This window comes from Phocoena sinus, chromosome 3 (genome assembly GCF_008692025.1).
Source record: "Phocoena sinus isolate mPhoSin1 chromosome 3, mPhoSin1.pri, whole genome shotgun sequence".
NCBI classification, from domain to species: domain Eukaryota; kingdom Metazoa; phylum Chordata; class Mammalia; order Artiodactyla; family Phocoenidae; genus Phocoena; species Phocoena sinus.
The window spans coordinates 157,659,030-157,682,804 of NC_045765.1; the positions used below are offsets into that span (position 1 = coordinate 157,659,030).

The 23,775-nt window shown below is 32.0% G+C and overlaps 1 protein-coding gene across 1 annotated transcript in view; it reads left to right on the forward strand.

Annotated features, from left to right (window-relative positions):
* The window catches only part of CDH18 (cadherin 18), a 498,063-nt gene that overhangs the window by 461,382 nt on the left and 12,906 nt on the right, over positions 1 to 23,775 (forward strand). The window contains exon 10 of the mRNA XM_032629158.1: positions 6,796 to 6,913. Within this exon, the coding sequence (XP_032485049.1) occupies positions 6,796 to 6,913 (118 nt within the window). The remainder of the gene's footprint in view (positions 1 to 6,795; positions 6,914 to 23,775) is intronic.

The following is a 23,775-nucleotide window of genomic DNA, read 5'->3' on the forward strand; positions in this document are numbered from 1 at the left end:
TATTTATTGACCTTTATTATGTTTATTAAAATGTTCATTCAATTAATAGTTCACACACTTACAAAATTGTTGCATGTGACTTTATCTTGCTTTTTTATATTTTATGATACAAAGATAAAGGTAAAAAATCTTTTATATAGGACCTATTTTCAAGGATTCTAGAAAGGCATATTTAAAAACTAAAATGTAAACTTAATAAAATATGAAGTATATAACCAATTTAATATTTCCAAAATAACCCTGTGAATTTCTGTGAAGTTTTTATAATTCAAAGTTAGAATGACAAATTTTCATATTTGCTCTTGAGATATAGTTTTGTTTTATAACACAAGATAGGTAAAATAAAAGAGAAAAGCTTAGTACACAAATTTATAATAGCTAGGTAGAAGTCATGGTAATTTTTTTAAAAACCAAGAAATAAGATAATAAATATGGAACAAGTAGAAAAATAAAAAGCAGACAAATATAATAACTTAACTTAAAGAAGTATAACTTAACTTAAAGAAGTATATATCAATATTTATGTTAAAATAAAATCACCAAATTATTTAAGAAATGTCTACTGAGATTATTGTGCTGAGAGTTTTAGTATGCTTTTGTCAGAAACTGATAGAATAATCACATGAAATTTTAATAAGGAAACTGAAAATTGAATACCACAATTAAGAAGCTGTACTGTTTAACAAATATAGAACATTGCATTGAACAACCTTAGATTATGCATTCTTTCAAAACTTACACAAAACATTGACCAAAATTTACCATGTTCAGGACCACAAGGCAAGTTTTAATAATTTTCAAAGAATTGGTCTCATTTTTATTACAATAAAATAATACAAGATACTAATTCAAAAATATTGCTAGAAAAACTCCATCAGAAATGAAGACACTTCTAAATAAACAATGAGCCAATAAAGTAATAAAAATTGAAAATAGTTAAATGGAATGATAATCAAAATATATTGTATCAAAAAGGAAAAAAGGACAATCAGTTTTTTCCTAATTTTATGCTGACAACAAACTTTGAAATCAAAACCTGTGAAGGATATAATTTGAATTATAGATATTCTCTTTCATGAACATAGAAATATCATAAATAAAATATTGTCAAAGCAAATCCAGAAAAAATAATTACTTTAAAATGAAAAGGAGAAAAATTAAAATTCATTTTCATAGATGAAGCCAAAGGTTTTGATAAAGTTAAACATTCATTAATAATAAAAATACTACTAATAATAGTGGTAATACTACTATACAGTAGTTGAAATTGTGAATAAAATTGAGCACAAGTTCAAACTTGTGCTAAATATAAGGTCAATATAAATGTATTTCTTCCTTTTCTTTATATTAGAAACAATTAGAAAATGAAACTTAAAACACTATACCATTTAATATCACTTTAAGAAAATAAAATATCTAGAAATAAATACTGCTTTTCTTAGGTATCAATCACCTAATCTATCAATAACTTTTTTTAGTAAACTTAGGACCTTTCCCTCACTGAATCTTTATTTCTTTGGTTCCTAGGTTATTCAGAGAATTTAAACTTAGATCATTTGAAATGTGACATAAAGAATCAAAAATCATCAGCTTTTATTATATGTTTTCTTTTTAGATTATTTCTTCTAAAATTTTTGTTTTAATTAACTAATTAATTAATTAATAATTTTTACTTCAAGGATAAAGTGTGATCTTGTATTAGGAGCAGCTCACACATACCAGTTTTGTAGGTGCAGGTGAAATTACTGAATTTCTGAGCAGATGATACTCAGCCCTTGCTCTTGGATCAACTGATCCTTCCCCTGTGGATGTAAATATCTTCTCTGTAATCGAAAATGCTAGTCTCAGTTTTCTGGCTTGAACTCTCTTCATATTGGCATGTGACATTGAATTTTTCCATTGACCTCGCGTGTTGTCCACTTTTTGCTCATGAGGAAGTCCACTCAGGCATTCTCACTGGCCATGCTCTCCTCTTAATGTCACATTGTTAGCCTGGGTCCCTCTGTTTTACCCTCCACACTGACCACCTAAACTCTGTAGCCTTCCTAAGAAGTAATTTAATGTGATGTTGACAAGTGCTCTCTTAATCTCTAAAATGAAGAAAATTGTCAGAATTTCAGGGCCCTTCCAAGCCTGAGATTCTATGAGTATATGACTAGATAAGTCTTAAATTCCTTTAAGCGTGGGTTGTCCTGTTCTCCTCAGGTGAAAAGTTATTCCATTTCTTAGAGAGGGCTAAATCTGTGACAAACTGTTTCTTTTGTGAGTCCCATTAACCACTTATATAGTATTTATTTTTTTTTTCATATAACTGTTATTATTTTCAAGACATGATTGCTAGACCTAGCCCCCTAAATTTCTAATATATTTTTTATGTGATTATTTCTTATTCTTTGTAAACTATTTTCACATTTAGCATCATTGCTGTCTTTAGTATTGCATGATTTTAGATGACACTGTAAGAAAACTGGATTCTTTATGTTATCTGAGCTTTTGTTTCCAACTCTTTCACCAAAATGAATTTAGACTTTTCATTGAGGGAATAAAAACATCATTTTAAAAGTATTGCTTATTACACCTGCATTTAAACAAATCATTACCCATTCATGTAGTCAATTGTATGATTAACACATTACAGTGGAAAATTGTCTGAATCTTTCTATTATTTAATTTTGAAGTCTTTTGTTCATTTACTCTTATGGTTGTAGCATTTCTGGAGAAACTATATTTTGATGCAGAGTTGGAATAGGAAATTATGTAAATAATGATTTGTGAAATAGCTTTTCTGAAGCATATTTGTATTGCCACAGTTCCTCTTTCTATGACAATTGCTTTTAGAATTGCAGACACTTCTGTTATGGTTGTTGTGCATTTAAATGTAACAGCATGTGGCTACAGCTGAGACTGGTCTTTTCTGAAAGCAGAGGTTCAAACCACATGTAAGAGCAGAGTTCAGGTCGATTCAGGTATCAATATAAACTTCAACAATATATTTCTCTGAGTTAATATATTTTCCTGTTCTGAAAAAAATTTTAAGTACCTTGCATAAAAAAATACTAAAAAGAAAATCATGCATGCATGAAATTTGAAATCAGTTCCCAAAGAAGAGTGAATTCAAAATAGTTGAGATGTGCCTGTACCTAGAAACTTTGAGAAATAACAAAGGGAATGCTTTCTGTCTTATTCGTATTGACTTTTCCCTCTGTATTTTTTCTTTTTAAAAGTAAACTTAGAAAACATAACATATAAAAGAAAACATTTTATTACGTAACACCAGCCTCTGCCCCCATGATATCCATGGTATTATTGATATTATTAACAGTACAACTTTGTATGAAAAAAGTTAACTAGATCATAGAGATTTTACATCTTACCAAAGATAAACCTCAGCTAAATAACAAAAGTTGGTATTATTATCAAATGAAATGATCATTTGAGATCATATTATAAGGCAAGCTCTATTAATTAAAGGAAGATGCAATGTGTTCCATAGAATTTCCTTTTTAATTTGCTTTAGTTAGGGTTAGCTCATTTACCAAATAAAAGACTATGTTATTTGTATAAATTTCTGACACTATTTTTCCTAATTAAAGTACTCTAGAAGTGATAGATTTTAAATGTTTTAAACACATTTAAACAAGGGGATACATTTATTTAACAAGAGGAATATAAAATTGGTTTTAATTATTTTCTACCAAAGATTAATCCTTATTCATGGACATTATCAAAAAATTCTGCTAGTAATTATTTGTAAATACCATCAATCAATTTGAGTTTTCTCTCCGTTTGTTAGAGTAAATCTCAGATCTTTCAAAATACGTTATGTACTTATTGCATAATGTGCAAGTGATAGAAAACATTTGAGTCCAGTTAGAAGGAAAGAGAATCAGAAAATAAATTTTTTATGGATCATACATCACCAACTAGCTGCACAAACAGAGAGCACAGGTAGCACAGTGTAGATAAATCAATAAGTCTGAAAAAATGGTAGAAAATATTGATGAATGGAAACATGGCAATTATCTGATATCTGCCAGAAGTTTAAATCTTCTAAAAATCATAAACATGTTAACTTCTTACGAATGTTCTATTAAAAGTCTGAGGAAGCAAATGGAAATCCCATTTCCTAATGGAAGAGAAAAAGTGATTAGTAAAACAACCAAAAAAGAAATTGAATATACCTTCTCTCAACAAGAGAATATCTAGGAGTTCTAAATTAAAAAAAAAAAAAAAAAGACCAACATACGTTTTTAGAATCATCTCTCAGAAATATTACGGAAAAATATTTAAGTACAGATGCATGTCCAACACTTCAACAAAAGTTCAAGATGAATCATTCACTCTTAAACAAAATGTGGTAACCAACTTATCATTTACTATGTAGATGAGACTGAGAACCCTTTCTGAGGAAGAAAAATTTGCCATAAGTGAGCTTCCTGGTAAATTGAGATTTGAAATTACCTGTATAAAAATGGAAGGGATATTTATATTTCAGAGATAACAAAAAAATAGTAAACATAATATAATATGAATTATATCAGTGTTTAACAAATTGAATCGGCTCATGTTTGTAAAATTTTAAGAAAATTTAAAATAAGTGATAAATTAACTTTGAAATGAGAAGAAAAGAAAAATTTTCCAAAGCATTGATAACAGAAAACATAAATAGCTCAGTTTATTTAAATTAATTGTTCTTTACCAATCCCCTCCAGAGTTACATTCTAGGATAAGAAGTGAACTTGCAAATGTGTCAGTATGTTATGAGGTATCATTGAGGAAATAGGATGGTAAATTGCAGAATTACAATGAATGAAGAATAAGAGTGAGAAGACATTTATTTTCCCAAAGAAAAATGTATACGGCTGTCCCTTAGAATCTGTGGGGAATTGGTTCCAGGACCCCGCCTCCCTCAGGATAACAGAATCCACAAGTGCTCAAATCCCTTATATCAAATGGTGTACTGTTTGCATATAACCTACACACATCCTCCCATATACTTTAAATCATCTCTTATAATATCTTATAATACCTAATATAATGTGAATACTATGTAAATTGTTGCAAATACAATGTAAATGCCATCTAAATAGTTGCCACAGCATGGCATCAAGTTTTACATTTTGGAACTTTCTGGAATTTTAAAAAATATTTTTGGCCCATGGTGGTTGAATCCACAGATTCAGAACCACGGACATGGAGGGCTGACAGTATTTGTTTTATCTAACCCAGAAAACAACCTTGAAAATTTGATATTTTATTTCAATTTGATACAAAGTAACTAACGTGTAGAAAATGTAGTTGTGTTCTTCAGATTTTGCACACTCTAAATGCTATGGAGCTTTTCCTGTGCTTGAGAAAAATCATAAAGATTGCTTCTGATTATCCATCAGTTTATTCTATTTATAGTCAAAAGGCAATAACAAGAAAAAAAAAGATCTGTTCAGACCTAGTTGTGCTTTCAATGAAAAAAAAAAAAAATCAGCAGCTATGTAAATTTTCAGTTCATAGATAAATAATATGGAGGGAAATAATGAAGAATGATAGAAACTTCTTGGAATATGTAGGGAGAGGGGCTTTCACCAGGATCTCCTGCTGAGAAAGTAAATTCTGAATGGTGATGGGAAAGGGCATAAGGAATGAGCCATGGGCATATATGGAGGAAATTGATCACTTTTATACCCTGAAGTTCGTTCTTCACTTTCACTTCATGAAAACACATGCTCTTCTGCTCCTACTCTCCCTGACCACTCATTCTCAGTACCTTTATATTCCTCCTCGTCTCCCTCACAAGCTAACAGTCTCAGTACCTGGAGAGGAATTTAGGTTTTAACTATGATGCATTTTGGTGGATTATCTCACCTGTAAAATATTGAAATACGGTGAAACTGAGTAAAATGTTCTTAGAAATCATACCAATTTTTGAAATGCACGTACTATATTTCATATGCAGGAAATACTATTTTTCTGGCTCTACTTTCTCTCTGTTTTCAATTTCTCTAAGGAAAAGCTATAAAGAGTACACTTGAGCATTAGGATACTATTTTTTTTTTTCAAAAGTAAAATATCATCTTGCTTGTTTGTTTCAATATTACTTTTAAAGATTGCAATGACTCTAACGATTGGAATGTGTATGCTGCTCTTAGGCTACCTGGGATTTTTTTTATATATTCTAACTTTCTCTGTTTCTTAATGTGTGTAAAGTCCAAATTTGGGTATTGCTTTCTCTCAACCACTAGGGATTAAAAAATTTCCTAAAGCTCTGGGTGGTCTAGTTTTACCTCTGCCAGATTTTTACAGATTTGAGGCACATCACACTCCTTTTGGGACTCAGAGTCCTCGTCTCTAAAATACAGGAGCTGGATCATGACCTCAAAGGTCTCCTAAAGCAAAAAATTATGACTCTAGTGCTTTTTCATTTGCTGACTGAGACCAACATGTACAGAAAGGCTGTTCTACATCAACACTGGAATATTGGTATTTGTACAAACCATATTTCACGTCTCCCTAAACAAGCGTTCACACAAAACCTTACAACTAATTGGGCCCAAGGTACTGTGAGTAATAAAGGAAAAAAAAAAGTAAATGTTTGTGCCATGCTAGAAAATAAAGTGTGAATGATTATATGGTGTGCCATAATAGATTTCTTAAAGTCTAATGCAAGGGAGAGCAAATTAGCTCATACCTTTACTAGAATAAGAATTTGAAAACACTCAAGTTGGATATTGAAAAGTTATAATATTAAAATCAAGGGACGAAGCCAAATTAAATTTACTATTTAATTTTTCTTTTCTTTAGGTTATTCATACCATCAGTGCCACTGATAAGGATGATTTTGCCAATGGACAAAGGTTTAACTTCTTTCTTGATGAACATCTGTCTATAAACCCAAACTTCACTCTGAAGGACAATGAAGGTGAACATGAATACATATATTTTTTGATCTTTGTGGTATCTGCTTTGACTTGATATGGAATAAGCCTGAGCAGCTTTGCTTTATTCTTATATACTCATGAACAGCTTGCAAATCAACATTCAAAGTCAGTTTGATGTTAATGTGTTATGATCCGTGAATAGCTTGTGTTTAAAATTGAGCCATATGTACAAATAACTTTCAATGAGTTTATTTAGAAGCATCCCTTTAAACAAGAAATGTTCATGTAATATGCTCTTGGGCAACTTTTAAGAGAAATCTTAGCTGACAAACATGTTTATGAGAACTGCTGCAACTGCTAGGAGGTGGAAAAAATTTAAATTAGGATCAATGAAAAATATGTCCTAGGGACCATTAGAAAAGGAACTGCAATGTTTGAAATCATCTTGCTCTAGCAAGGTTATCAAGATGTGCTGTACAAATTAAATTTCCCCTTGTTATTATGAATATTTTTCCAAAATATGGGTAGATACATATGCATAATTACAGAGCACTGTGGAAATTTTTGAATTATTTTTGTTTAAACTTCTTATTGTGTAGGGAAAAAAGAACATAATAACTAGAGAAGATTCACCATGATTTAGAATCCTGATTTGGTAGATTCCTCAAAGTTGTGTAAAAGTCATTCTTCCGTATGGAAGGGAAACAGCAAGCCACTCAATATGTACAGTGTTCTGACTGGCATCAACTTTCTTCTTCTCAAAAGTAGTTTTGATCACATATATCTGAATATACTGTTATTTAAGATTTAAGACGTGCCTCAGAATCACATGAAAGAAACAATAGCATGTACATTTTGAAGTAGTTAATTCCTTCTCTGTACCCTTCATGTAGAAGCATTTTCAAATTCAAGCAAAAAGACAATCACTAAATTACAAGCCACAAAACATTTTTTCCATTATCCCTAAGCTTCCTTAAATAATCATAACAGGGATACTAAATTATGCATGTGGCCATAACAAAATTCATATAAAAATACCAAGCTTGTTTGTCTCTCTCAGTTTAACTATCCCTGTGGTCAGCTGTACTTATGGCAATACATATTTATCCATGTTTGTGTATGACAAATTGTATTAAATTGACTATTGAACATTTATTTACATCTGAACATCCAACCCTACAATCCCAAATGTATTTAAATATTATAATTAACTGTGCTAAATATCTGAAAATCAATTCATATTTTCCCATATTCAAATAATTGCATAATTTGGAGAGCATTCAACTTTCTGCTTTAATAAACTGAAATTTACTATATTTAGAAACATATATTTAGAAATCATATTTCAGTTGAATTTTTTCCATTCCAATTAAAAATTTATTTACATTTTAAAAGCAATTTTAATTTGATGATATTATAAAGAAAAATTGACTTAGATCTGAAGATGTGTTGTCAAGCTAAATCAAGCTATTTGATGTAAATAACTCCTGAAATATTTTAGAAAAACAAGAGAATTTTACTGTTGTTGAAACCTATATTAGTGACTAAAAGTCCTTCATTCAAGATTATTATGCCTGGAATTTCTCAATTTAACTAATGAATACATTCAAAAGGTCTCATTTTAGTTATATGACAACATTACCAGTGCTGGGAACTCACATTCAAAAAATTCCCCTCAAATATGTACACACTTTTGAAAGTGTTTATAATGCTGATATAAATTTTTTAACATTTATTTTAACCATATATATGAATGCTTTAAATCAGCTATGCCATCTCAAGTATGCGATGCCTGTAGCAGTTGTATGGGAGTAAAGATGTTTTAATTTATTTTAAAATTCATTTAATTTATTTTAAACATTTTTGGGAATTGATGAAATTATATATAACACAAATAATTTCTTTCAGATAGAAAAAGCAGCAATGTTCTTTAAAAAAAGATACTAGCACATAGGTGAAAACACATGCTTGTGCAAACAACCTTGTTTATGCTAGATAAGACAAGCCACCAAACTTCTCTTAACCTCAGTTTTTGCATCCATTAAGTTTTGGTTTGAAATATCTACTTTGTAGCATTGGAGGAATTAATGGCGCTGTATATAGATATTGAGTCAATGGGCTTCCCTGGTGGCGCAGTGATTGAGAGTCCGCCTGCCAAGGCAGGGGACACGGGTTCGTGCCCCGGTCCGGGAAGATCCCACATGTCGCGGAGTGGCTGGGCCCGTGAGCCATGGCCGCTGAGCCTGTGCATCCGGAGCCTGTGCTCGGCAACGGGAGAGGCCACAATAGTAAGAGGACCGCATACCGCAAAAAAAAAAAAAAAAAAAAAAAAAAAAAAATATATATATATATATAAGAGTCAAGATGGCTTTTTCTCTAAGCAGAAGGCAGTTATGGATAATAATTTATAAAGATGAAATTTAAAATGGAATAGTCATACCAAAATGAATATATACATATATTCATGGGTACATAAACATCTCTCTGGCCAACAACCAGAACAAACTACAAAGAGTAAGAGTCAGCAAGTCCAGGCCTACTGGATCCTGCAGCTTGGTCATTGCATTCCGTGAGTTAGTAAACATTTACATGCATCCAGAACATAAAGAAATCTAGAAGAAAAAATTAAAACCATTGTTCTTCTGTGCCCCCTGCTTACATGAATATGAATATTCAGGGAACAATAGAAGCCAGACAGAGACTCCAAGCCAGGATGAGAGATCAGGAAGCCATTGGTTTAGTGGCATCTCCAAAACTGCTTTATGGCAAAGAGTGAGTAGAGACAAAAAGCTGTTTCTAAAATTAGACAGAGAGAAATGCATATTGTTTTGTATGATAAATCTGAAAGGCAAAAAATTAAAAGATAGTCAATAAATAATAAGAAATAAATCAGAAAATGAATTCACTCTGAATCATGAAAAATACATAAATGAACAGAAAAATACTTGAATATTAGCATGTTTAGCATTTTCAAATTAAGAAAAAGAAGATTTTTTTTAAAAAGACCGAGAAGTGATTACATAAAATGAGACAATGAAAGAAAATATTTATATAAAAATAATTTAAAAATCCTTATTAAAATAAAGCTACAGTTTTTGCCTAGATAGAAAAGTATATAAAATGACATGAAAATATATAGATGTTTAGTGTTATATACATAATTATATATAAACATACAGAAATTAAAATTTTGTTTAAATATATGTATGTATATATGTCATGTATACATAAGATATATATTAAAATATAGGTATTGAATATATAGAAATGTATATAGAACTATATCTAGAAATTACATAGATTTAGTTATACATATAGACTATATAGATATAAATTATCCATACATTTAAAATGTATGTGTAAACATATATGTATATATACATTTATGATGTATATATGTATATGTGTATGTATATGTATATGTTTTATATACACACACACAGATACAAGGAGAAAACAATAAAAAAACTACATTACTTCTAGGCTGAACACAGAGAGATTTAACAAGTCAAAAGTAAAATCCATTAATTCAAGCAAACAAAGTTCAGATATGTCAAAATTTTTAAAAATTGTGAGAACACTTAATAGATATGGAATATAAAATATTTGGAAGAATTAGAAATTATAGCAACAAGCAATATATGTAGATAAAATTGCATGACAATTTTTCAAGGTTGAAAATATGTGGACCCTCACGATTAACATGAGCACCAGGGACTTCCCTGGTGGTGCAGTGGTTAAGAATTGCCTGCCAATGCAGGGGACACAGGTTCAAGCCCTGGTCTGGGAAGATCCCACATGCCACGGAGCAGCAAAGCCTGTGCACCACAACTACTAAGCCTGTACTCTAGAGCCCATGAGCCACAACTACTGAGCCCACGTGCCACAACTGCTGAAGCCCATGCACCTAGAGCCCGTGCTCCACAACAAGAGAAGCCACCGCAATGAGAAGCCCACACACTGCAATGAAGCATAGCCCCCACTCGCCACAACTAAAGAAAACCTGCGTGCAGTAACAAAGACTCAACACAGCCAAAAATAAATTAATTAATTATTTTAAAAAATTGGCTATTATAAAAAAAAAAGAACACCCAAAGGCAAGCAAGAAATCAAATCTATACTTGAATATGCCAATTTAGAAGTGCTAAACCTCAAAGGTAAAGAGAAAAAATATGTAATCAAAAGGAAAAGGCAGAATATTTAAAAAGCAATAATAATTAGATCTAAAGTAGATTCCTGTTAAAAAAGAAAAAAATAGATGACAGATGTTGATAACAATTATATGCTCAAACTGCTAAAGGAAAATAATTTCCTATTGTCAACATTCTCTATATTTAGTTAGCAGTAGTAAGCTATCAGGAATTAAGGGAGGACAGTTATTAAAGACTTTTTTCCAATGTATAAGAAAAGAAACTTTTAAATTTTTAGCTACTGACATTTTGGCAAATATTGTATTAATCTTTGCCTTCAGGATCTCTGCAAGAAATAATAGACAAAAAAGCCTTGCAATTAACATTTCATTTCAAATGTTAAAACTTGAAGAGTTAACACTAGAATAATAGTTAATAGAATAAGACTCTGTAATTTCCAAAGCAAGGAGAGATTTTTAAAAAGTTAAATAATAAAACATTTCATCAGTAGAACAGAGGTCAGAAAGTAGAATAAAAGATGCAAAATAGAAGCAATGACAATTTTATTTGAAGTAGAAAGTAGTTCAAATATACCATAGTCACAGATTAAATATCATTTTTAAAGATATTTTATTTTAAAAATAGACTGTTATATGCTGCTTACAAGAGATATGCCAAATTCAAAATGTAGTAGGAAATTTTACATGAAAAGTTAGAAATATTTAGCTATTGCTTAAAAAAACAGCTATTGCTGAAAAAGAAAACAATTCCAAAACTAGTTTTCTTAAAATAAAGCACATTTATTCATTTATTTAGCTCACATTTCTAAGAATTAGCAATTTCTGATGGGTTCAGCTGGACAATTCTGCTAGTCTCAGGATATTTCAATCACTACAATTAATCAGCAGTGTACTGAATGTTCTCCTCAGTCCAAAAAGATAAAACAAAGCAAAAATAGAACAAAAGAACAATAATAAATAGAAACAAAACATAAGATTATCATTGTTAACAAATGAGATGCAACTGTCTTTCTGAAAATTTAAAAGAATCCACAGAAACATCTTAAGAAACAATTGGATAGATTGCCAACTTTTGGAATACAAATAAATGCCCCAAATGGCTAGATTTTCTATATGTAAGAAACGTGAATAAATAGCAAATCAGATAAATGTAAAATGGTAAAAACAAATCAAACAAATTAACAAAAAACTCTTCTAAGATCATCAGAGAAAAAATATCCAATAAATAATGTTCAAGTCACCATTATGAAAGGCAATGTTACTGAAAATATTTAAAAAACACAAAAATAATATCTTTACCCCATTAGTAAATCAACACTCAAATTTCCAAGTTAATATATAAGTTAAATATAATTTTTATCATAAACTGAATTTAATAATCTGTTAATAAAATGCAAATGGTAAAGGGTTGAGTAAAGCAAGAATGTAGGAAAAGAAGAAAATAGAGGAAAGAGAAGAAAAGAGGGCATATCCTAACGTATCAAGATATTATAAAGATGGTAAAGATTTACATCTCTATAAAAGGAAGAAATGGCTATCAACTAAAGCAATGGGTGTTTGGAGTACCTTTTCTTTGAATGGATGTATTTGCTTTGATAGATAGGACTCTTGCTTTCTCGAACAGAATGTTAGCTCAAGGAATAATCTGTTAATTGTTTCCTCTAATTATTATGAAGATGATATTATAAAAATATAAAGGTAGTGTAAACCCTGACAGCTGGCTTTTCTTTTCTTTTCTTTTTCTTTTTGTAATGTAACTGCATGACTAAAATTTGATTGATTGACAGGGATCCATTTCAAAGAAGCAGCCATTTCAAAGATGGCTGTCTTGTATAAACACATTGTCAGCCACTAGTAGATAGAAAGACAGCTCCCCCATTCCCTTTTGTTCTAGAGATTTTGGGGTGATTTCAGTAACTGATCATTTGGGCTTTTTTTTTTTTTCTTTTCCCCAACTTTAAATTCCTGTTCTTATGTTTTAAATTCATCTGTAAAGAGTGAGCTTGAGAAACTCTAGGCCCCTACCCTTGACCACAATAAAAGCTGAATCCCAGAGACATATACCTTAATAGCGTTTATGCCTGGAATCATAGCTAATGTCCTCATATCAACTAAGAAGATTTTCTTCCATCTATACCCTGGTGGGATTCTCCTATTCACAGCCCAGATCTGCTTGATAAATACTTAAATTTAAGGTAATGTTTCATGTTGTTCCAGTTCTTTGCCATCTTTGTTAGATCTTTCCTGCCCTATGTTTTATCCCTCATTAATTTGGAATCTGCTAATTTATCTGAACATTAGAGAACAAATGTCTTCTTAAGTGTTCCATCCTATGTATATAAAAGTTTCTTTATTTGGGGCTTATTTTTGTTTATTATTCACTGTGACATATGTTAGGGATATACTGGTAGAAAACACTAGCATGTAACTAACATTCTGCTCAAGGAAGCAAGTGTCCTATCAAATCAAATACATGCACTCAAAGAAAATGTGGTCTGCTCACTGCTTTTGTTGATAGCTGTTTTATCTTTTTTTTTCCTTTTATAGAGATATAGATCTTGTAAAATTCTCTATAATTTCTTTTATGTTTTCTATCTTTTCTTTCTCCCTCTATTTTCTTGAACATATTAATCTTAATGATTTTACAATCACTTGTCAGCTAACTCTACTTTCTTAATAAAGTGATACATTTTCTTTTTGTTTTTCATCAAGGGGACTGGGGAGACAGGACTGGGATATAATGGTTTTGTTTCTTACTATCTCTAGCAATTTTTAGTTGGGTGTCACACATAGTGTCAAAACCTAGAAGAGTCTCAAATTGTAATATATTTCTTCAGAGAGTGTTTGCTATTTTCTTAGATGAACAATTAGAGAGGGGCACCATTACAGGTGAACCTCAGAGACATCTTGGTTTCAGTTCCAAACCTCCACGATAAAGCAATTATCATAATAAAGTCAGTCACATGAATTTTTTTATGCTCTCCAGTTCATATAAAAGTTTTGTTTACACTATACTGTAGTCTATTAAGTGTGAAATAGCATTATGTCTAAAAAATGTACATACTTTAATTAAAAAATAATGCTAAAAAATGCTAACCATCTTCTGGGTTTTCAGTGAGTCATAATGTTTTTGCAATAGTAACATCAAAGATCACTGATCACAGGTTACCATAACAAGTTATACTAATAATAATAAAAACGTTTGATGTATTGTGAAAATTACCAAAAAATGACATAGAGACAGAAAGTGAGCAAATGCTGCTGGGAAAATGGTGGCAGTAGTCTTGCTTGATACAGGGTTGTCTCAAACTTTCAATTTGTAAAAAAACCCACAATATCCAGGAAGCACAGTAAAGCAAAGCAAGATAAAAGGAGGTATGCTTGTACTTTAATCCAATCAGGGTAGGATTGAACTAAGTCAATGTTAATTTGCAGTTTTTTTTTTTAGATTCAGCCTGTCTCTGAACTATCCCTGTCCCTAAGGCATGGCCCTCTAGGGCTTTCAACTGAGAGCCTGTTTGTGTACTAGGGCCATTCACCCTGGTCCCCTATCTTAATCACTGTCTGTTCAACAGGAAGAGATGGAAAAAAAAAAAAGCTCTTCTTTTCCACTTAGAGTTTTAGATCTCTGCTAAACTTTCAATTTAACTTTCAATTTTAACTTTCAATTTAACGAATATCTTTAGGGAGAATCAGCCATGTGTTTAAGGCCCCTTAATTTCCAGTATGACTGTGGGCCCAGGAGGGTGGGAGAGAGGGAGAAATAAGAGGGAAGAGATATGGGGATATATGTATATGTATAATTGATTCACTTTGTTATAAAGCAGAAACTAACACACCATTGTAAAGCAATTATACACTAATAAAAATGTTAAAAATAAAATGATTGAACGGCTAGGACATGGCACAAAAAGCTAATCATTTAAAGATCGAAGCCAAAAAAATAAAAAGACTCGGTTAAAAAAAAAAGAAATGTTCTCCTATTTTCTCTGTTCCCAGCTTGGAATTCCAGCCTGTTGTTAGCTCCTAATATAAACAAATACATTGTAATCCACAGTTCAACTTCCCACATTTTTGCCCTCTCTAGAATTTTACCCCTCTACTTACATCACTTTAGCGGTTCTCTAATGTCATTAAACAGAAATTTCCTTGAAGATTTCAGGGTTTTCTCTCAGTTATCAAGGAGACTATTGGTTAGTCAAAAACTACTGTTTCATCCATATTACGTTTTATACTTCAAGAACCATTTGGCAAGTTTCATTAAATAGTTGGGATATAAACTGGGCTTGGAAGAAAGGTCATAGTTCATTAGCAATCTAATTATCATTAAGATGCTGGCTGCCTGGTTGTTCATGTATATGATACATATATTTGTTCTTAAAATTTTAATTAAAATTAGTTCAGAATCCCATCCTATGTACTGAACAAAACCAAGATCCTCTCCAAAATTTCTGAGGATTATATTATGCGAGTGAGGTATACAACATTGTCATTCTTTATGCCACTCACCAATTCAACCATTCTTTTCTCTATTTCTCTGGATTTTGTTTTCTTTGTTACTCTTCCATGCTTGCTATAGTCTTTCTCCTCAAAGTACCATGTGCTCAAAGCACAAACTATTAACAAAAGTAGAATGCACAGAGTTCAGGGAAAGAGCAGCCCAGCATGGCAGTTATCTGAAAGGGATAGCAGAATGAAGAAAACTGTAGCCTAAAAACTAATGTCAAATTCATTCTTTTTTAAAAAAATCTTTACTGAGATAACATGTACAGCTAAATAAACTTAACCTATGAATGAATCCTGAAAATCACCTCCAAAGCACAGAGGCATTGAGAATCACAGAAGATATTTAGGTACTGGCCCAAGTCTATCCATTAAATCTTACTATATAGGAGGAATCCCTGGGATTCAGAGCTCAAAGGACCTCCCCAAGTGGATGATCAGAGAACGTTGCAGGGTTATGCAGGTTGAAGGACAGAGGCGGTTAACATATAGTGGGATGTACTTAACATTAGAACAAGAAAACCATACTTAAATATCTAAGGAAGGCTTTTTGAGTTGATGCATGAAAATATTACCAAGTTAAATATTCGGGTAAGGTGATAAAATTCAAATGGACACTGCTAAAACCTGAATTAGTAACCAGAAATATCAAAGAGGAGGCAACACTGCCCAAGAGAACATTGCTTTCTCCATCACAGTCTCACAAGGTGAGCTGGGAGGTGGAGTCGTTGTCCTTGGGCACCTCCCTGCCTCTCTGAGTCTTGTGGCATTTAGCTCCCTCTCCTGGTCCCTGTCATCTACCAAGCCCCCCTTTTTGCCAAAGTCTTGGGAGCACTTTCTCCATCCATACTCGAAATCATAACTGGAAAAATTCAATGTCCATAAACGCAAGTGAGCCAGCACTTCAGACACCCAACACTCAATACCCAACAGTGATCGCCAAAGCAGATCCACGTCTTTAAATGACAAATGGGGTTATTTGATACCCTGCACCTCCCTAACCCTAGCACTTTTCACACTGTGACCTCTCTCCCATTTAGACTGTAAGCTCTGTGAGGAGAGGGACTTTTGTCTGACTTATTTGCTGCTATATTCTTAACTGCTACCAGAGTGTCAGACACAGAGGAAAGTTTAGATAAAAATTTGTTAAATGAAAAAAAAGGAAAAAAGAAGGAGAAGGAAGCAACATAGAAGAATGTTTCAGAGTTTGACTCAGGAAACCAGTTGCCTGAATCTGAAACCAGGTTCCTCTGCTAATTATGTGTGAGGCCATAGCCAAGTTCCTGCTCTCAGTGTGTTTCAGCTTCCTCTTTTGTCAAATGGAGATATGGAAGCAATTACTACCATTTCATTTTTTTTTTTAGGAAGAGAGATCAAAATACAAAGAAGTTGAAATCATGCACAAAGTGCTGCAAATTATAAAGGGCACAATGAAGATAACTAAGAATTAAATAAATAAATAGATGGAAAAATAATAATGAAATATCTGAAGGAATTACCTTGAGTGAAGGAATATATGGGTTTTAGATCCAAAAATATGTATAGTATCCCTAACTTGAGAGATAAGAAATCATTTTACAAATTTCCAGACAATGAATTTAAATTATAAAGAGAATAATCAGTGCTGAAGTACTCATTTGCAAGATTCAAGCTAATAGTCCATGGACCTTGTTTTAGTGACATTTCAAAGAAACAACTACAATAAAATACATCTCTGCCTATTTAAGATGACACTCATATGACAATTAAGGAAGGGTATTTTAAAATACTGAATGCCTCAGAAAATATAAAAAAACATGTGTCAATTACAGTAAAGTTCTATTGACAAAATATTTGGAGCTATAGCGAACAAACGAAAATAAAATAAAATAAAAATAAATTTATGAAAAAGTAAAGACAGTATAGAACAAACAATATATGATTAAATATCAAACAGAAATAATCATTTGAGTAGCATATATTCTCATAGAAAAGCAATAATGCTAATATGATAGGATATATAATGTTTCTTAAGAAACGTCTATGAAATGCACTTTGAATATTTTCAGTAAGAATATATTCATGTATTGTATTGAATTAAAAATGAAAAAAATCCACCTGAAATACACACACACACACACACACACACACACACACACACACAGACACACACAACTCAGCCCTATCCCCTACCCTGACATTTTACTTGGGGCTGTCCAGTGTGTTCTCCAGCCTCACACTTTATTGCTATTCACCACCATTCTTATTCTCTTTTCTTAGAATGCTTTCCTCTAAAAGAAATTCTATAGTCAGCTCTTAAGTTAACATTGTTTTTTTCCCTTCCATTCAGTCTTCAAGGCATTGTCTGCTGTGTATAAGGCAGTGATCTAAGCTGTCCAGATACAAGGAAATAAAACACATAGCTCCTGCTTTCAAGTGACTCTCCATCTATTTGGGAAAATAAAGATGAAATGAAATGTAACTTGCAATTGAAGGCAGTGAAATGTGAGTTACTTTAGAGAGATCACTGAAAGTCCTATAGTTAAAAGAAGTGGAGCATGATATGACTTTACAGGATAGAGTTCATTCCCTCATGTAGAGCGGATCAGAGAATACTTTTCAATGAAGTGGGGAATGAAGACAGTATAGAGGTGACAGAATGCAACGTTAGTCTTGAGAATCTAGCTAGGGAGATGTGGCAGAGCAGAGACATGAGCATTTTAATTCACTATTAAAAACATTAAATATTAAGCACTGTGCTGTATTTTGTGCTCCCCCCAAACAAATAAGATATTCTGCCATTAATTCTTTATTTGCTATAGTACCAAACTGTTGCAGATAGAAAAATTTTTGCTAAGCAACCGTCTTCAATATTTATCTGGAAAGTTATGACCCCTTATCTATTAAATAAGAAACATTTTGATTTGGAAAATAGCCAAGTGACAGATTTCTATTTTTTTAACAACATATACAGCAAAATGTATACTGTAAATATGTTTTTTGATAATGACCTTATTTTTATCATTAACTAACATACTGGTAATAATACAATTTTATTTAAAATTAAAAACTGGAATTCAGATGATAATTTTTAAGTTACAGCATTTAAAAATTATATTACCTTAAAACAACAATGAAAGCATGATGTTTTCTGATTAAAATGTAGATTTTTCTATAACCATCTTCTCTTTAAATTGTGATAGGTAAACATTTCATCTTGGCATCAAAGAAATCCATTGTATAATTTCAACTTTTTAACCAAATATCTATAATAAATGAACTAAAGCCATAATGTCATAAAGTCTGTGAGTCTAGGCTTACCCCCAGGAGGGTCCGTGCATACAGTACCTTTGTTCATTCATTTTGTAATAGAAAAGTGTATCCTAATCCACAAATATAAAATCATCATTAATCTACAAGTCTATTCTGCTTCATGATCTTTATGCTGCCTCTTGAGCGACTAGGTTTTATTTGATGCAAGGAGATTTGCCAGACTAATTTCTAGGCTTAATTCCGACTGTCAAGTGCATTTGTAAATCTTACAGATTTTAGTAGGAGAAGAGATTATTTTTAACTATGTATATGTTTGTATCTCTTTATTTTCAGGGTTCTAAATCACATTACATGTGCCTTTCAGATTGAAAATCCTTATCGTAATTTAACTGATAATTTGCTATCAAGAACATCTACTGCTCATATTTGTCTCTAGGTTATCTTCTTTAGATACATGTTTTCCACTTCTGTAGACGTTTCCAGTCTTTAAGAATGAATGGGTTCACTAACACAACATTGCAAAGCAACTATACTCCAATAAAAATTAATTTTAAAAAAGAAACAAATGAATGGGCTCAAATAGCACATTCTTTTTAAAATAGTGAGTGAAATGCACCAAAAATGACCATTTTAAATCATATTAAATGGAAGATTCTGTAGACTGTCACTTTCACCTTGTTGCAGAATTTGAAGATGTTTTTTCCCCTTGGTTTTATTACTTTTTATTATTTCCTTGTAATATTACTTTTAAAAGTGAAGGTCTTATTATTTATAAGTTTTATCATTTTTAACAAAATACTTAATAACCATTGTCAGAAAATACTGATTTTCCTTGTGGCTGTTTGGGTTTGGTGAAGGAATATCTAAGTTTATGTTGAATTGATTTTAAGATAAGGGATATTTTCAAATTTGACTATGAGCTGTTAAGAAGATGTCTTTGGGGGCATTTTCGTTCAGATTTCATAGTCCACTGATAGTGAAATGCAGTTTTTTAGTTTGATACATATTGGGAATCATGAGAAATTTTACGTTTATTTTGTACTTCTTTGGCATTGTCAGATCCCTAGTAGTTGATATTCCCATCATTTACTTTTGTCCTTCAAATGAGAACTCACAGCTGGTATTGTAATGTGCCTAATGTCTCTATAGATTACCACCATTTAAAATTCTGTTTTTTTCCACAGGGCTTCAAGAGACCATTTAGCATTTTTTCTCCCATTCCTAAATAAAATAGCACGTACACAGTTTGTCCTGAGAATATAGTTGCAAATGATGCCTCAAACAGCCTCTATGGGGTGTGGGAGCACCTGTGCCCCAAGTCACTACTGTCAGTGATGAGGCTGAGACACGTTGTTTTTGTTCGGCTACGAATCTCCTTTCTTCTCCCGGTCAAGTCTCAGTCTTCACTTACTAGCATTTACCCAGTCATACTTGATAGACTCACACTATCCTTTATGGGAAGGCAGAGACTCAAAGCTTGACTAATGAGAAGGCAAACAGTCTGTAAGCCATCATGACACCAATATGGGAAAGGGTAACTTGCAAATGTAGTGGTGTGTTTTAGTGAGTCTTTTGCTTTAGATAGAAAAATATGCATTTATTCTCTCCTTAGTGATTTTAACCTCTGTTGACTTTTTTTTTTTTTTTTTTACTTTCATGTATATTTTTTCTAATGGGTTTGTCAGCCCACACCTTATCTAGTGATTTTAACCTCTGTTGACTTTTTTTTTTACTTTCATGTATATTTTTTCTAATGGGTTTGTCAGCCCACACATTATCACCTTCTTATATTCCTACTCACAGTGACAGCAGAAAAAAAAAAAAAAAGGAAAACAGAAAAAAAACAAATAGCTGACACGTATTCTAAGCAATAAAAATATGACCAATTGGGCCATTCTGTGCCACTTTGTTTTGCTTTCCTATTGTGAAAATGTAGGTTACACTATTTACCTTAATTCCTTCCTTGCTCGGAATCACATAAATGCTGCAGGAGTCATCAGCTCTACCCTGTGCCTTAAGGGGGTAAAATTTATTTAAAAACAGATTTTTAAATAATTTTAAGAGCAGGAATATGTATTTGTTTTTTCAATCTCTCTATGGATTAATCTCTAGAGTTTCCTTCAGTGTTTATAAATATCATGACTCCATAATTTATTGTACTTGACTCATCCATTTCCTACTAAAAATGTAGTATTTATTAAAGGTATGTGATAAATATTGGGGAGAGGGTTTCTGTTGAAATTCATGTACTTTATTTTTTATTTTTTTGGTAAACTGCTGTTCTCTGTACTTCTACAGTTTCTACAATTATTATATTATTATGATATGCTTATGAATTATTTTAGATTTTGGGCTGAGTTTCTACTTAAAAAGTTGTTTTTCTTCTTTATTACCCTATTCATCTAAACTAACACTTTTATGCAAATTTATATGTGTTTTTCATGAGCAGATTTGCTGATATTCTTCAAGATTCATATTTTTGTTTCATACGTATTCATGTTATTTTTTTACGTCACAGAGTCTTGTATACATAGATAGACATAATTAATAGCAAAGAAGGTTGAGCAGTTTTCAAATGTGGTTTTCATATGTTGATAATAGATGGTAGCTTCTTTTCAGAAAAAGCTGTTTTCCTGCTGTGAGTGGAGGAATAGCGCTTAAGAGAAAATGGCAAAATAAGCTTAGAATAGCTAGCTAGTCTATGGCATCTGATGAAATATGGATATTAATACATTAATTACCAACCTCCTTTGAGAACTTAGAGTTACCCTATATACTTATTGGGGTCACTTAAGATGGTTACAACTATTTACCAGCGTTGTTTATGAATTTGAAAGCAGAGTCTTTAGACAATGTATGGTTGTATTTATCTGGGATTTAAAAAGCATCAAGAAGGAGTGTGGCAGGTGGTCAAAGGGGTGGCATTCCAGGGTGCAAATAGGAACATAATAACATATTGGATCATGCATTTGTGGTTTGGCAGAAACACAAGTGAGGCCAGGAGAATGTTTACAAACTTAAATGAACTTGCCGAATCCAGTTGAAAATTGAAATTAGGGTAATTCTAGGATTAAAAGAATGGGAAGTGAGGAAACAGGAGAAGAAGAATCAGTCTTCAGCAGAGAGCATGAGGAGATCAAGATAGATTAGTTCATTTTGGTTTTAATTTCTTAATACATGTCAATATAATGAGGAAACTGTAAGAGAAGACAGGCTTCTGCTGAGTGTAGTTCAAATCATTATTTATCAAGTACCTGTTATGTGAAAGGTACTTTGCAGGAAAGCAAAAGAGCGTTGTTTCCTGCATGGGCTCTGATGACAGTTAAATTATGAATGGATCTTATTGCTGCTGGAAGACCAGATAAAAATGAAATGCTATGAAGCCATGAATATTTATCTCTTCGGTGGAAGTTAAGTTTCTATCTCCCAGCTTTTTCTTCATCTTTTAAAAAAAGTTTAATCCAATTACAGAGCTACATCTGAAGATCTCAAATGTTTCTGCTATTGTGATAGATTTGGAAATATTACTTTAATAGTCTGCTAGGCTATACTTGAGACAAAGTTTATCTTTATGTCTGCATGATCAAATAAGGAATTCGTTGAAATTGCAGGGAGGGTATGGGCATCTGATAGTTTAAGAGTTTTGAAGAACACGATTTTTTTTTTTAAATCAATTAACCATAAACGTAACGGTTTATTTCTCAATTCTATTCCACTGGTCTCTATGTCTATCTTTATGGCAGTACTACAAGGTCTTGATTACTATAGCTTTGTAGTCAGCTTTGAAATCGGAAGCATGAGTCCTCTGATTTTGTTCTTCTTTTTCAGGATTGTTTTGACTATTTGAGATTCATTGAATTTCCGTTTGAATTTAGGATGAGTTTTTTCCATTTCTGCAAAAAACACCATTGGAATTTTGATAGGGACTACACTGAATCTACTTTTGGTAACATTGTCATCTTAACAATATTAAGTTTTCCAACCCATAAACATGGGATATCTTCTCATTTATTTAGATATTTAATTTTTTTCCATGAAGTTGTGTAGTTTTGGGTATACAAGGCTTGTGCTTCTTTTGTTAAATATATTAAACATTTTATTCTCTTTTATGCTATTGTAAATGAAATTTTTTATACACCTTTATTGGAGTATAATTGCTTCACAATGCTGTGTTAGTTTCTGTTGTACAACAAAGTGAATCAGCTCTATATATACATATATTCCCATATCCCCTCCCTCTTGAGCTTCCCTCCCACCCTCCCCATCCTACCCCTCTAGATTGTCACAAAGCACCAAGCTGATCTCCCTGTGCTATGCGGCTGCTTCCCACTAGCTATCTATTTTACATTTGGTAGCGTATATATGTCCATGCTTCTCTCACTTCTCCCCAGCTTCCCCCTCCTCACCCCATGTTCTCAAGTCCATTCTCTATGTCTATGTCTTTATTCCTACGCTGCCACTTTTTTTTAGGTTTTAATACTTTCCAAGATATAAGGTAATTTTGGACTTTAATGTAGGATGTGTTTTTGCCCAAGGGAGTATTTTAAAAGTATGCCTTATTTTAACTTAAACTCTACTACAGTTTATGAAAGTAGCACAGAGATTAGAACCTTTCAAGATCGTTCAAACTACTGAACAAAGAAATAATAGAGCACATACTACTAGTTCAAGAAAATTATATCTGAATTTTAGAAACACAGTGTTACTTGTATTATACTGTTGTATTCTGTAGCCTTCTGTCCCTATAGAAATGTAGACGTTGGAAGTGTATCTATCTACCCAAACTTGTATTTTACTGTAATATTTTTTGTGTGAAAGATCCCCCCAAAATTATCAATTATGAAGTCCCTGGACTTCCTATAATTGCAAAAATAAAATTTTGTTATTATTATTGTTTTTCAAAGGACTCAAAATTTCAATTCTTTCACAGTCATCACAATGATATTTGTAAATATCTCCATGATTCATCTATTGTATATCTGCATGGCAGTCTCCCTG